This window comes from Brassica napus, chromosome C2, assembly GCF_020379485.1.
Source record: "Brassica napus cultivar Da-Ae chromosome C2, Da-Ae, whole genome shotgun sequence".
NCBI classification, from domain to species: domain Eukaryota; kingdom Viridiplantae; phylum Streptophyta; class Magnoliopsida; order Brassicales; family Brassicaceae; genus Brassica; species Brassica napus.
In genome coordinates, this window is record NC_063445.1 from 40,753,466 (window position 1) to 40,766,442 (window position 12,977).

Genomic DNA, 12,977 nt, shown 5'->3' on the forward strand with positions numbered 1-12,977 from the left:
GTAGGCAAAATATAGAAGAATATAGAAGAACTTCAACGTAAACAAAACAAAAAGTTTTAATTTCTAGTTCTACGTTGTCTTGGTGTTTATACGATTTGCTACCAAAGTATCTTAAACCCGTAAACAACAATAGTGGTAATAAAGTGAAATTAGAAAAGAAGCTCAATAATATGCATCAAATACAACGCATATAAGATAAGCTGAAGACCGTTTCAGAGATTACCATAGAGGTCTCCCCTGAGTCCACAGTTGGACTTAAAACGTGGAACCTGAACCGGTCAGCGTTGATAGGGATGCATATGTGGTGAAGATGGAAGAGGACAGATCTGTGAGAGAAACAAATGGTTGCACGCAGATTAGCAACTCGATAGATCTCTTTGGGCTTCGTAGGAAGGAAATTTCAGAGAAAAACAATCATATATGTTCGTCGAGGATGAGGATGAGCAGCTCCAATTGAAGATAGAAGATAAACTGAGAGCGTCTGTGAAGATCAATCCTGCTATCAAGCCTCTCCAATTTATAGGGGTTAAAGTGAATTTTCGGTTTCATTGTATCCGAAGGGAAACAGATAGTTGTTTTAGATTGTAAATAGCTTTAATGAAAAAATATTTATTCCGTTGGTTGAAAGGATTAGAAGCAAGATCAACACTTGGACTTGTAGGTTGCTATCATACGCAGGAAGACTTCAACTGATTAAGTCAGTTTTGATGAGTATTGTGAATTTCTGGGCCGCTGTTTTCAGACTTCCCAGTAAATGTTTGAAGGAGGTGGAGCAACTATGTTCTGCATTCCTCTGGACAGGACTGGCTCTTAAGTCTACAGGGAAAAAAGTCGCATGGAAAGACGTCTGCAATTTAAAAAAAGAAGGTGGTTTGGATATAAGAGATCTAAAGGAAGTTAATATGGTCTATGGTTTGAAGTTAATATGGAGAATGGTATCAGGGGAATAGTTATGGGGGAGATGGATAAAGGCTAATTTACTTAAAAGGAAAAAGTTTTTGGCAAGTGAAAGTCAAAACTCAAGCAGGATCTTGGATTTGGAGAATGATGTTAAAACTGAGAGAGGTGGCGAATAATTTCTATAAGAAAGAAGTTGGGAATGGTCGGCACATCTCTTACTGGTATGATAACTGGTCAGCCAACGGAGTGTTGATTGATCCTTTGGGTGAGAGGGGTATTACTGATATGGATATAAGTAGAGATGCTACTGTAGAGGATGCTGTGCTTAATACAAGGCGAAGAAGACGGCATCGCACTCTGGAACTTAACAACATAGAAGCTGAGTTATTGGTAATAAAGGAGAAAAGGAGAAGTAATGTTGAGGATGTAGCTTTGTGGAAGAGAAAGTCTTGTTTTAAATCAACATTCTCGACGCAGGAAACATGGATGCTTACCCGAGAAACTAAGCCTATTTGTAATTGGGCAAAGGGTATTTGGTTCCCACAAGCTACTCCCAAATTTGTTTTTGTGACCTGGCTTGCAATGGATAGAGTACTTAGGCGGAATCAGGGGGTTGATGCAGCATGTGTGCTTTGTAAGATTGCTGTCGAAACAAGGAATTATCTCTTCTATGAATGTTCTTATGCTAGTCAGGTTTGGGAACATCTTGCAAAAGTGATTCTACGAAGCTCTTATACGAATATCTGGTCTGAGAGTGTGATATTGATTATGGATGGGAATCGGGAGAAGAATAGCTTATTCTGTATTCGATATGCGTTTCAGGCCAGTGTTCATGCTTTGTGGAAGGAGAGAAACAAGATTAAATATGGAGATAAGCTTCTTCTTCTGTCAAGTTTGAAGAAGTTTATTGATAAGGGTGTTAGAAATCAACTAAGTCTGATGAGATCTAAGGGGAACAAGGGTAGAGAAGAAATTCTTGAATATTAGTTTGCAACAAGATTATAAATAGCTGCTAGGAAGTAATGGCAAGTTTTAAAGTTGTTTGGATTAGATTCTAAGCTAAGGCAACTATTGTTGTAATAAGGCTTTTTTTATGAATAAAATTTAACATTCATTCAAAAAAAAAATATTTATTGTAAACTTTAAGAGGTATACGTTGAACACAATCAAAATAATTGATGGATATGAAAATATTGAGAGGTAAAGAGTTGTTAAAGACTCGTCTTTTCACAGGCTAAAGAAAAGCAGCAGGGATGGTGAGACTGAAGGATCGAAGAATAAGAACTTTGAAAACCTAATCATAAAACTTGTTTGACGAATAAAAATGGCACACTTTCCCCTACTAAAACATAAAACATTAGACTTTTTTTTTTCAAAATGTGCCATATAACTAAATATTGGCCGAATGGCCTTATACTTGACTTGGGCTTTTTCTAGAACTTAAACCAAAATCTTATACCAAATTGAAAACATATCGATCCGAAAACCAAAACAAGCTCGGAAATAAAGGTGGGACCCACAAATAAAAAAAACATGATGTGGATGCCTTTAGGAGAGAGCAAAAATTCTCATATTATAATATACTAGGGAAAACCCGCGCTTCGCGCGGGATATGTTACTTTGTTCTCTAATATATATATTTTTTTAAAATGGTTGTTATAAAGTTTATTTGCTTATGTTCAGATATGTACTATGGTTAATGTTCCGTTCCGTTTTTTTCTTTTCTTTAGAGTTGTGTGATGGATCTTCTATAGGGGTGTTGAATGGATTTCAGTTCGGTTTTGTTTCGGTTTTTTTCGGGTTTTTGATATTTCGGTTTATAAAACTTAGCTGCCATATAAATATTATATCTGTTTTTGTTCGGTTTATATGCTATCGACTTTCGGTTTATTCGGTTTTATACCAAAAATCGTAACTATATTTACTTTTTATAACAAATTTTAGTTTATATAATTATAAATTGGATTTAATAAAACATAACATATATTCTGTACTCTAATTTTTAAATAAAATAATTTATGTTTTTTAACTATACTCTAATTTTTAAATAAAATAATTTATGTTTTTTAACTATCAAAAATAAAAATAAAAATATAATTATATTATTGAATAACTATATTATATCATCAAAAGTCTGAGAGCAAGTTTCCTACAATCAGAGATCGTCCATGTACCAAGAGCGCAGAATACAAAGGCGGATAGCCTAGCACGCAGTGTTAGGATTCAGCCGTCTTTCGTCGTTCACATGGATCAATATCTTCCGGCTTGGTTTACAGAGTCTATATGAGTCTGTAAAGTTGACGACAAAAAAAAAAAAAAATCATAATATTTACCAATTTGATAAAAATAAGAAAAATAAAATAACATTTTTAACTTATAATAAAATAAAAATTATCAAAATAAATGTTTTAAATATAAATATCACATTAATAAATAAATCATGTATATATGATTCATTGGATTATAAATTTACATATAAGTATCTATATATTTTAACTAATCATTTTCTTCATTTTATTTGGTTTTATCTGTTTATATACCGAACCACATCCATATACCTCATTTTATTAAGATAACCTCCATTCGGTTTATTCGGTATTACCAAATCTTAACCACTTTCTCTATTTTGGTTCGTTTGGTTTTAATTTGTTCAGTACCCGATTGAACACCCCTAATTTTGTGTCTATGTAACATATTTTTTTAAGTAGGAATGTTGTACTCCTTCCGTTTCAAAAAGATCTATGTTTTAAAAAAAAATATTTCACAAAGGATCATTTTTTATATTTTTAATGCGTAAATTAATTGTAAACTTCAAATAAAATAATTGTGTTTACTAAAATTCAATTGGTTAAAAATTGTGGAAAATAGTCAATTGCATAAACTAATGCATTGTTAATTAAAATTTGGTATGCTTTTTTAATAAGTTTGACAATCTTAAAATATACATCTTTCTAAAACAGAGAGAGTATTATTTTTTGGATTTTGCCCACACGATTACAACTATTAACATTTAATTCACAGCTTTAAATCTGGATTCGTAACTGGAAGAAGTTAAAGTAATGTTTGAAATTTAATCCAGAAATTAGAAAAGGTATATGGAGACCATACGGTTGCATATGTTGCTCAAATGAAACGAATTTAGTTATTTATTTGTATTAGTACTTAGTAGCATGAGCCCACCCATTTTAAATGTTATTGGGGTGAAATGTAGTTGCAAGTCTTGTACTCCTGTAATTTGCCAAATAAGTTAAATAACATTAAGTTTTTCTCTGTTAGGTAGTCATTGTTTGTGAAAAATTATACATCTCCGACATGGTATGTTCTTCGTGACTGTTCTTGACCAATTTCCATGATTTTCTAGTTTCCTGTATTTTCTTAATCTAGGTTTGAGAGATCGAGAATTACACGTTAAGGCCGTTCATAATTAATGATTTTGAGAGATAAAGATGAGTTTCCAGAAGTTGAGGCCTTCCAAACAATCTGGAAGGTTTTTCTCAGAGTCATATATCCTCAAATCACTAAAACTCGTAGAAGAACTTCATATTCGATATGGAAACACAGGATCAAAATTACAAAAGAAAAAAAAATCATTATTACAGAATGGACGTGGTCACTTTTGGAATCATAGAAGAAATCATCATTCTATGCTCTACATCCTCTGCTTCATCACCATTGAAGGCACCTGCTGCATCAGAAACGAATAAGACGCGTTTAATGTCCGATGTCGCGTACGAACCTGTCGAAAATAGATGTATAAACATACCAAAGGAAACACATCCAAACATACACATCAGAAGTATAAGCAAACATCAAATTCTTAAACACCATCAGTTTTTAAGAATTTCAATCCAAGTTAGATAAACCATTCTTACATAATGTAATTACAATGGAACCCCTTATGTGAGCTTTGAATAAACAGACCTACAACTCATTAAGCATTCAAATACAGTATCTAACTTCTCCTCACCTAGGCTCCTTGAATGAAATGGAACCTCCGGTTCACTCCTAGACAGAGTTGTCCCTGTGGGCTCATACTTCTGCGGTTCACCAAATCGAGAGCGATAAGGTTCTTTGAGAGTGAGGAGAGTCATGCAACTTTTTATGTTGTGTGGAACACCTTACCATCTATCTTCGTTGAAAAGTTCAAGAGCTTTATAATGCATCTGGCTTGGCAACAATGATCATGTTGGAAACTTTCAAAGATTTTTCAGGTGTCCTGCCATTTTCCAAAATTGTTGATACATATGCCTTCACGGCATATGACATGCTTGAAAATTTAAAAAGAATATCAATTTAGGACCGTCATGACAATGATCATCCCAAACAAAAGAAAAAAAAAATTTTAGACCTAAGACACGTCCATTAACCAGAGGAACAGTAATGGGTAAGAAAGAGAGCACTCACGACCAATATGTAGGATCAATTAATCGTTGTTCTTGCTTGCATCATTCTCAGCCGCAGTCCTTGCAGAATCTACTTCGGCATCACCAAATACCTGAGAGTCTCCAATCCAAAGGAGACGAAGCTCCGACATCGCCACCACCGTTCTTTGTCGCCTCTCTCACTATCTAGCGCTCTCAGACACTCCTTTTCCCCTCAGATACAATCTAAAAACGAATCAACCGAGCAATAGTTTAAGATGAACAATCAAAAAGAATCGCCTACAGTAGATAAATAAACAAAACCTTAATCATTATTCATACCGGGAAACTAAATATTATCAAGAATAGCTTATAGATCATGAGTTTCGTGCTGCAATCAGATAGATTTTGTAGAAAGCTTATGATTCAGAAGTATGAACTGATGAATTACACGGTTAGAACATACCTTTTTACAGTCGAAGATTCTGAGATAGGAAGTAAAGGGGAATGTATTCAAAGGATAGATCGTGTGAGTGGAGAAAAATGGTTAATGAGTCCTTCGAAGATGACGCTTCGCTTCAGCGTAACCCTCGTAGTTTCCAAATTTTCCAATCGAGAAGATTAATAGAAGCATAGTGATCGAGAGTGTGGGCCACCAATTTCAAATAACCGAGCCCATTAACAAATCTAACAGTAACAAAACAAATTACTGGTCCACTTAGAAGCCCTCCGTAAAACCAAGCCTGCAAACTCTAAAAATAATGGGACACGCGGCAGTTTGTCCTTGCCCTATTTTCTTAGGTGGCAGCACCAGAAGAGAATCATTGTCTTCTTTATATTAATAGATTTTATAAACTTACAACAACAATCAAGAGATCTATAACACTTAGATGAATAGTATAAACCATATTTTGATTTTGAGAGTATCACCAAGATCAAAGGACCTTCTTGTTCGGTCGAGAGTATTGGCAGCTTAAGAATCTATCATTTTCGTTACATTTTCTTGCAACTAAGCTTCTGCTATCAATTAGTTGGTATCCTACACAAAACGTTCTTGGAGTTTCAACCATGCCTCCGAAACAACATGTTGCGGATATGACAGAGTTTCCGAAAGCATCATTGGCTATGCAGGAAAATATCCGAAGTACAATCCATACTTCAATTGGAGATGGGAGATATGTTAGGACAGCAGCTCACGGTCCAAAATCCAATATTCAATAATGGTGAATCAGAGAATGACGTGGTCGTCATAGTGCTCAACGCCGTCACAATTTTAGCCAACCAGAGGATGTTGAACGGGTACAGCCACCCGATCAGCAGTGGGAGTCCTCTTTCAAAGTTGTAAATACCAGAGTTCCAAGGGGGAGCTCGTGGTGAAGCCTTCCTTGACTGGATTGCAACAGTTGATTAATTGTTGGAATTCAAACAGGTATCCAAATAAAAACGAGTGTCTCATTGTGATGAAATTCCGAGGTCATGTAGCCATTTAGTGGAAACAAGTTAAGACAACTAGGCATCATAAGAGTAAACCTCCAAATCATGGCTTGGGAGAAACTAAAACAACATCTTAAAGCCACCTTCTTACCCTATAACTATAAGAAGATGGTATATACTAAACTTCAGAATCTCCTTCAAAGGTCACGTACCGTAGACGACTACCTAGAGGAGTTCTCCCTTCTCCTCACGCGGACCGACATATACAACAGCGCATAACAACTTGTCTTACAATTCATATGAGGCATTCTTCCCCAACTCCAAAATGCATTATCCCAATTTGATCCCACTACACTTGCAAAATCACATAGGCGCACATATACCTTCGAACAACAGAAATGATCGAAAACATGGGGAAGTCAAACCTCTCGATCTCATTTTTGGAGCAGACTATTTTGCAGGCCACAACAAAGGAACCAGATGCAACGGCTCCTGCTTCTCGTATGTCAGCACCTACAGATAATAATCTTTGTTGCTCAACTCGTATACCAACCTTAAAATGCTACTCATGCGGTGAATTGGGACATCGTTAAATGGCCTGTCCACAAAAGACATGACGAGGATTAGTTATCGACGATAGCCATGATGATAAGGCACTGGTTTATGACTCTTACGGAGAGGAGGACAAACAGGTAGAGAAGATTCAATTTACTACATGGGACACCGGGCATTTGCTCGTCACTCACCGATCGTGTCTCATACCACGACGTCCAGACAAAAAATGGTTATGAACCAGTATCTTTCACTCGTCCAGAAATTCTTGGTCGCGTTTGCAGCTTTATCATTGACTCAGGGAGTTGGCGCAACTTGATGACTGAAGAAGCCGCCAACAAAATTGATTTTCTCCAAAAACCTCATCATGCACCATACTCATTAGGTTGGCTAACTGAAGGTGTTAATCTACGCATCACTCAACAAGATCTAGTGTCGTTCTCAATAGGATCGCACTACAAGGACGTTTGTCCTCTGATGTTGCACCGATGGATATTTCCACTTACTGTTAGGACGACCATGGGAAAATGATCGTAAAGTAACTTATGATGGAGATTAAAATAATTAAAGTTTCACATGGGAGACAAAGCAAATTATACTCCTGCCATCTCGGGCAGTAACACTTCTCCTCCGCAATCATCGGCAATACATCAACCTGCTATCACACCACCAAAACAATGTCCTGTTACTATGCTTTGTTCATATTCATCTTTCGTCTCAGAATTACAAGAGGAAGGTTACACATTTTTCCTTCCTCCCAGCGACCTTCCACCAAATTCTCATCACGCCTCCCGATCCTGTTTTAGCGTCCGTCTTTAGTGAGTTTGAAGAAATCTTTCCAACAAACTTACCGAAAGCATTGCCGCCACTCCGCAACATACAACTTCATATCAATCTTGTACATGCACTACTCTACCTAACCGACCTCACTGCCGCATGAGTCCTGGGGAACACAAATAATTAAGGCGCTAAGTTGAGGACCTACTACAAAAAGGACATATTAAAGAAAGTCTTAGCTCATGTGTCGTTCCATTTTTTTTATTCCAAAATGATGGAGCATGGCGTATGTGCAAGGATAGTCACACTATTAACAAAATCATACTTTGCTATAGATTTTCTATTCCTCGCCTGGATGATCTCTTGGACTAAATTGGAGCAGCAAGGATATTTTACAAAATCGATCTTAAAAGCGGATATCATCAAATTCGAATCCGTCCAGGAGATGAATGGAAGAAAAATTTTAAAATGCGAGAAGGTCTCTTCGAGTGGTTAATAATGCCATTGGGGTTATCTAATGCTCATAGCTTCTTTATACTAATTATGAATCAGGCGCTTCGATTTTTTATTGAAAGATTTGTTGTCTTGTACTTTGACGACATACTAACTCTTGGCACGTCTATGGTCGAGCATGAGGAACATCTGCGACAATTCCTCACTGTGTTATAGAAGGAGAAGCTATATGCAGTAAAACAAAAGTGTGAATTCGGAGTTGCACTAGTTCTTTTCCTCGGCTATGTTGTCTCCGACAAGAAGCTCTCAGTCAACATGTCAAAAATAGAAGCGGGTATGGTCATGGCCGATTCCAAAGACAGTCTCCGAGGTGAGAAGCTTTCACGTGTTGGCATATTTTGATCGCCACGTCGTCAATAACTTTAGCACCATTATGTCACCTATCCCTACTTGTATGCGTGATGGAATTTTTCGTGGGCACAAGTAGAAACATAAGCATTTGCATTAATCAAAGAAAAATTGACTTTTGCACTAATCCTTGTTCTTACAGATTTTTAATCGACGTTTGAGCTACATTGTGATGCCTCCAAACTCGGCATTGGTGTTGTGTTAAGACAAAATAGTCTGTTAATTGCTTTTTGTAGTTAGAAACTTGCAGGAGATAGAAGCCGTTAGAGTATGTATGACGTCAAATTCTGTTATTGTCCAGGCTATAAAACATTGGCATCATTATTTAGTTCATCGGAAGTTTGTTTTGTTCACTGATCATGGTGATCTGCTGCATTTAGACACCCAAACCAAAGTCTCAGCTCGGCATGCTTTGTGGATTTCTTATCTCCAACAATTCACAGTTGCCATTCGCCACCAGTCCAAAAAGAAAACATAATATAGTAGAACCTCACCCAGACTTAGACAACACTGTCCCCAGTGTTATACAGTCTATGATTGGTGGGAAAATAAACCATAAGTACTAAATTTAACAAGGTTTCGCGAGTATACATGCCATTGATGTGAGTATCAATCAACACAGTTAAGTGGCGATTGATACTTGTGATGCTCCGTCGATCGATATTGGTCATTTGTCGGTCGATGCTGATCCAGAACTCATGAACCTTGGATCTTTTTTTTTTCTAATGAACAGTACCTATGCTACAGTGTCGATCGACGTTTTTACTACAGTGTCGATTGATGCTACAGTGTCGTCGTCACTGTTCATCTTTTTTATTTGACCTGCATAAAATTTAAAAACGAAAATCGGTAAAATTTTAAACTAAGCTTAAAAGAAATTACCTATTAGTGGGTTGTCTCCCACTCAGCGCTTATTTTCAGTCATTAGTTTGACTTCTGGAGATCTGATTCTGTCCCATATGAGAATGAGAACTTGCCCCAAACCAAGTCTCAATGTCTACTCTCTGAAGCTTCATCATTCTTTTGTGAAAGCCTCCTCCATATACTCTTCTCCTTTGTCTATCATCTCAGCAATAAGTAGTGCTCGAAGCTTTGCATATGGCTGTGAGAAGCATCTGTTGCGCACTATGTACTTCCTGACACCATCTGAGAAGTGAGTAATCAATGATAACTGAGGATCGCTCTTGATCATTTTTCTCTTCTTCCAATTCATCCTCTTCTTTCCTCCAGACTTGTCTGATCTCCTGTTGGTGTCTCCTTCAAAACAATTTCTACACACATCGAATTCTTTCTGCTCTGAAACGCATCCAGTATCGATCGACGAAGAAGTGGTAGTGTCGATAGATGGTATCTGGTTGGTGTTTTTTAACACTGCGACTGATGGGCAGTGGTCGATGTCGCCTCTATATCTCAACCCTCTCTGAGAAGATTCTGCATGTAGAGGATCATCAAATACGTTAATGTAAGAAGCCAGACGCACACTTCTATCTGGTGGGATAGGAAATTCAGCTTCAAATACAGTGCATGGAACCACAATCTTCAAAGGATCACGAATCATCTTCACTCTTTTGTGAAACCCAGCAGCTTCTCCTGTCCAGACAAGTGGTCTCTGGTGTTTAGGGACAACAAGGTGTGAGGCCTCATACTCGTGCATTTTCTCCTCGATCGATTCCATCTCAACTATGCAACCTGGCGGTTCGTCCAACAATGGGCATCGATCGATATCAAGGGGGTGGTGTCGATTGGTAACTGGTTGGCGGTGTCGATCGATGTCGGGTGGGTGTAGATAGATGCTATCTGCTGAGTGTCGATCGATGATATAGGGTGGGCATTGATCGATGATGTGGGGTGGTTTTTGATCGATTTCATCAGGTTGGTGTCGATCGATGCTAGTATTGGGTGAAGTTTCCAGATCTCCTCTCGTAGTATGCTGATCGTCATCAAGCTTCTTCTTTAAATTCTGATCCATATCTTCAAGCCATTCTTCCAACTCCAAGAAGTCTTTCATAGTAACTTCTCTACTAGAATCCAAATCTCCAAGCTGTTCTCCATCCTTTAACTCCAAGAATTCTTCTAGCTCCAAGAAATCTTCCATGGTGATCTCTTTTTCTACATCTGGGGTAGGATAACAACTTGATACATCAGTGCTCTTTTGTGCAGAGTCTGCGATGTCCTGAGGACAACTCGATCTTTCAGGGATTTCGAGTGGTATCAATCGATGACAAAAGTTTATGTCGATCGCTGTTGAGGTGCTGGTGTTGATCGATTTTGCGGTGCTGGTGTCGATGTTGAGGTAGTGGTGTTGATCGATGCTGACGTCGGATCATTAGTCTCAGCTTCTTCTCTGCTCAGCTCTTCATATCCATGTTGTTTATCACCCTCTACCATAATGTTGTCCAGCAACTATCTCGGAATTTTAGCTTTCCTCTTTATTTGCCAACTTTCAACGAGCTTGTCCCACTTATCATTCTTCTCATTTTCTCGAGTTGCTTCGGCATCATCAAAAATTTTGTATAGGAATGCTCTTTGAATGTCCTCCCAGCTGGTTAGAGATCCTGGCTATAGTTGACTGAACCAGCTAAATGCATCCCGACACTTTATTCTGCTCACTCATTGACACTAGATCCTCAAGCTCTTCGATATGGTTTCTGGGATCTTGGTGAGGAAGACCTTGGAAGGGGTATTGACCTACCCAGTCATACCACTCTCGGCTCATATCAAAGTCATTCACCTCAGCAACATCAATCACATCAAGGATCACATCACCCTGAGCATTAATCAATTGTCATGCGTTCTTGCGAGTGCGACCTTCTTCGTCTCTTAACATCCCATTCTCGTCGACCTTCAGTATGAGCACTTTGATCTTCACTGTATCTCCGCAAGTGGTGTCGTTTTTCCCCAGATGAACAGTATCGGGATGAACAGTATCGGGATGAACAGTATTCGGATAAACAGTACCCGGATGAACAGTGTCGTGATGAACAGTATCACGATGAACAGTGTCGATCGACGGGGGAGAAACAATGTCGAATCGATCGACGGGGGATGAACAGTGTCGATTAACTGGGGATGAACAGTATCGATCGACGGGGGATGTACAGTGTCGATCGACGCAGGATGAACAGTACCTCGATGAACAGTGCTAAAGTGAACAGTACCATGATGAACAGTGTTGTCTGACACAGGATGAATAGTGTCGTTCGATGCTTGGTTCACGCTGCCGATCGATGCTGCTTGGAGGGTGTCGATTGATGCTTCCCTGGTAGATTTACGGATCATGCGTGAATCAGTAGGCTTCTTCTTTGAAGAACCCATAAATCTTCTCTTCATTGTTGTTCCTGGTACTAAGATGTATGTTCCTGAAAGAAAAGAAAATTTTTTATCAATTTTTTCGAATCAGCGGAAAAACCTAGACTAAATCTAACTAAACAAGATCTAATGGCGATCGAAGCTCCCCTGCAACGGCGCCAAATTTGATATCACTCAAATTACCCTAAGGAGTGAAATGTTCTCTCTCAAATAAGAGGTCAAGTTGTAGCACTTAGGGATCGAATTCACAGGGAGCTAGGACACACACTAGATCTAAATAGTTATTGATTAAGCTAGGTCGAATGGTTTTAATAGTAAATAGTAGTGGTGAGCAAGGTAATTGCTCGATTGATTGATTGGGGTTTGATGGAAGGATGATTTGCTAGACTTAGGGTTTCTATTCAAGCAATCATGATTATAGTAGTATAGAGACTAAGGTTGGATATTCTTGAACTCAAACAAAAAGAATAGTCGATCAACTTTCGTATATTTAGACTATCTATCGCCGGATCTAGGACCGTAACTGCCGCTTGTTGGTCCTGAGAAAGTGTCGATCGATTCCAACAATAGGGTGTCGATCGATACACCTTTCAGCCCGTCGATCGATACAACTAGTGAGTTGTCGATCGATGAACCTTCCAAGGAGCGTTATCGCACGGGTTGACGTGTTCACTAGGTTTAACTAAATCAGCTTCCGCTTGTTTCTAGCAATCCTAGCACAATCTAAACTAATCAGACAGAGAACCAAACTTCTGCTTGCGTCATACTATCTATAGACAAGGT

General features: G+C 38.2%; 2 protein-coding genes across 14 annotated transcripts; one reads left to right on the forward strand and one right to left on the reverse strand.

Annotated features, from left to right (window-relative positions):
* Positions 1-1,047: 1,047 nt before the first annotated feature.
* LOC106369675 lies at positions 1,048-1,887 on the forward strand. The gene has a single exon (XM_013809797.1). It carries the CDS (start codon positions 1,048-1,050, stop codon positions 1,885-1,887), a length of 840 nt encoding a protein of 279 aa, XP_013665251.1.
* A 2,414-nt stretch (positions 1,888-4,301) lies between these two features.
* LOC106371585 lies at positions 4,302-12,239 on the reverse strand. Of its 13 annotated transcripts, none has more exons than XM_048747566.1 (5): positions 5,728-12,239; positions 5,305-5,507; positions 5,023-5,116; positions 4,868-4,937; positions 4,302-4,582 (listed from the first exon to the last, which is right to left on the reverse strand). In XM_048747566.1, exon 1 carries the CDS (start codon positions 10,978-10,980, stop codon positions 9,901-9,903), a length of 1,080 nt encoding a protein of 359 aa, XP_048603523.1. In that variant the 5' UTR covers positions 10,981-12,239; the 3' UTR covers positions 4,302-4,582; positions 4,868-4,937; positions 5,023-5,116; positions 5,305-5,507; positions 5,728-9,900. The 13 variants fall into 13 exon arrangements, with proteins under 13 accessions (XP_048603523.1, XP_048603524.1, XP_048603522.1 ...); XM_048747567.1 differs by having other exon boundaries at positions 4,302-4,585; XM_048747565.1 differs by having other exon boundaries at positions 4,302-4,636.
* Positions 12,240-12,977: the final 738 nt, after the last annotated feature.

Bases quoted from the DNA above. Each gene is read 5' to 3' on its own strand.
- LOC106369675 (XM_013809797.1), top strand. From the start codon at position 1,048: ATGTTAAAACTGAGAGAGGTGGCGAATAATTTCTATAAGAAAGAAGTT.
- LOC106371585 (XM_048747566.1), bottom strand. From the start codon at position 10,980: ATGGAAGATTTCTTGGAGCTAGAAGAATTCTTGGAGTTAAAGGATGGA.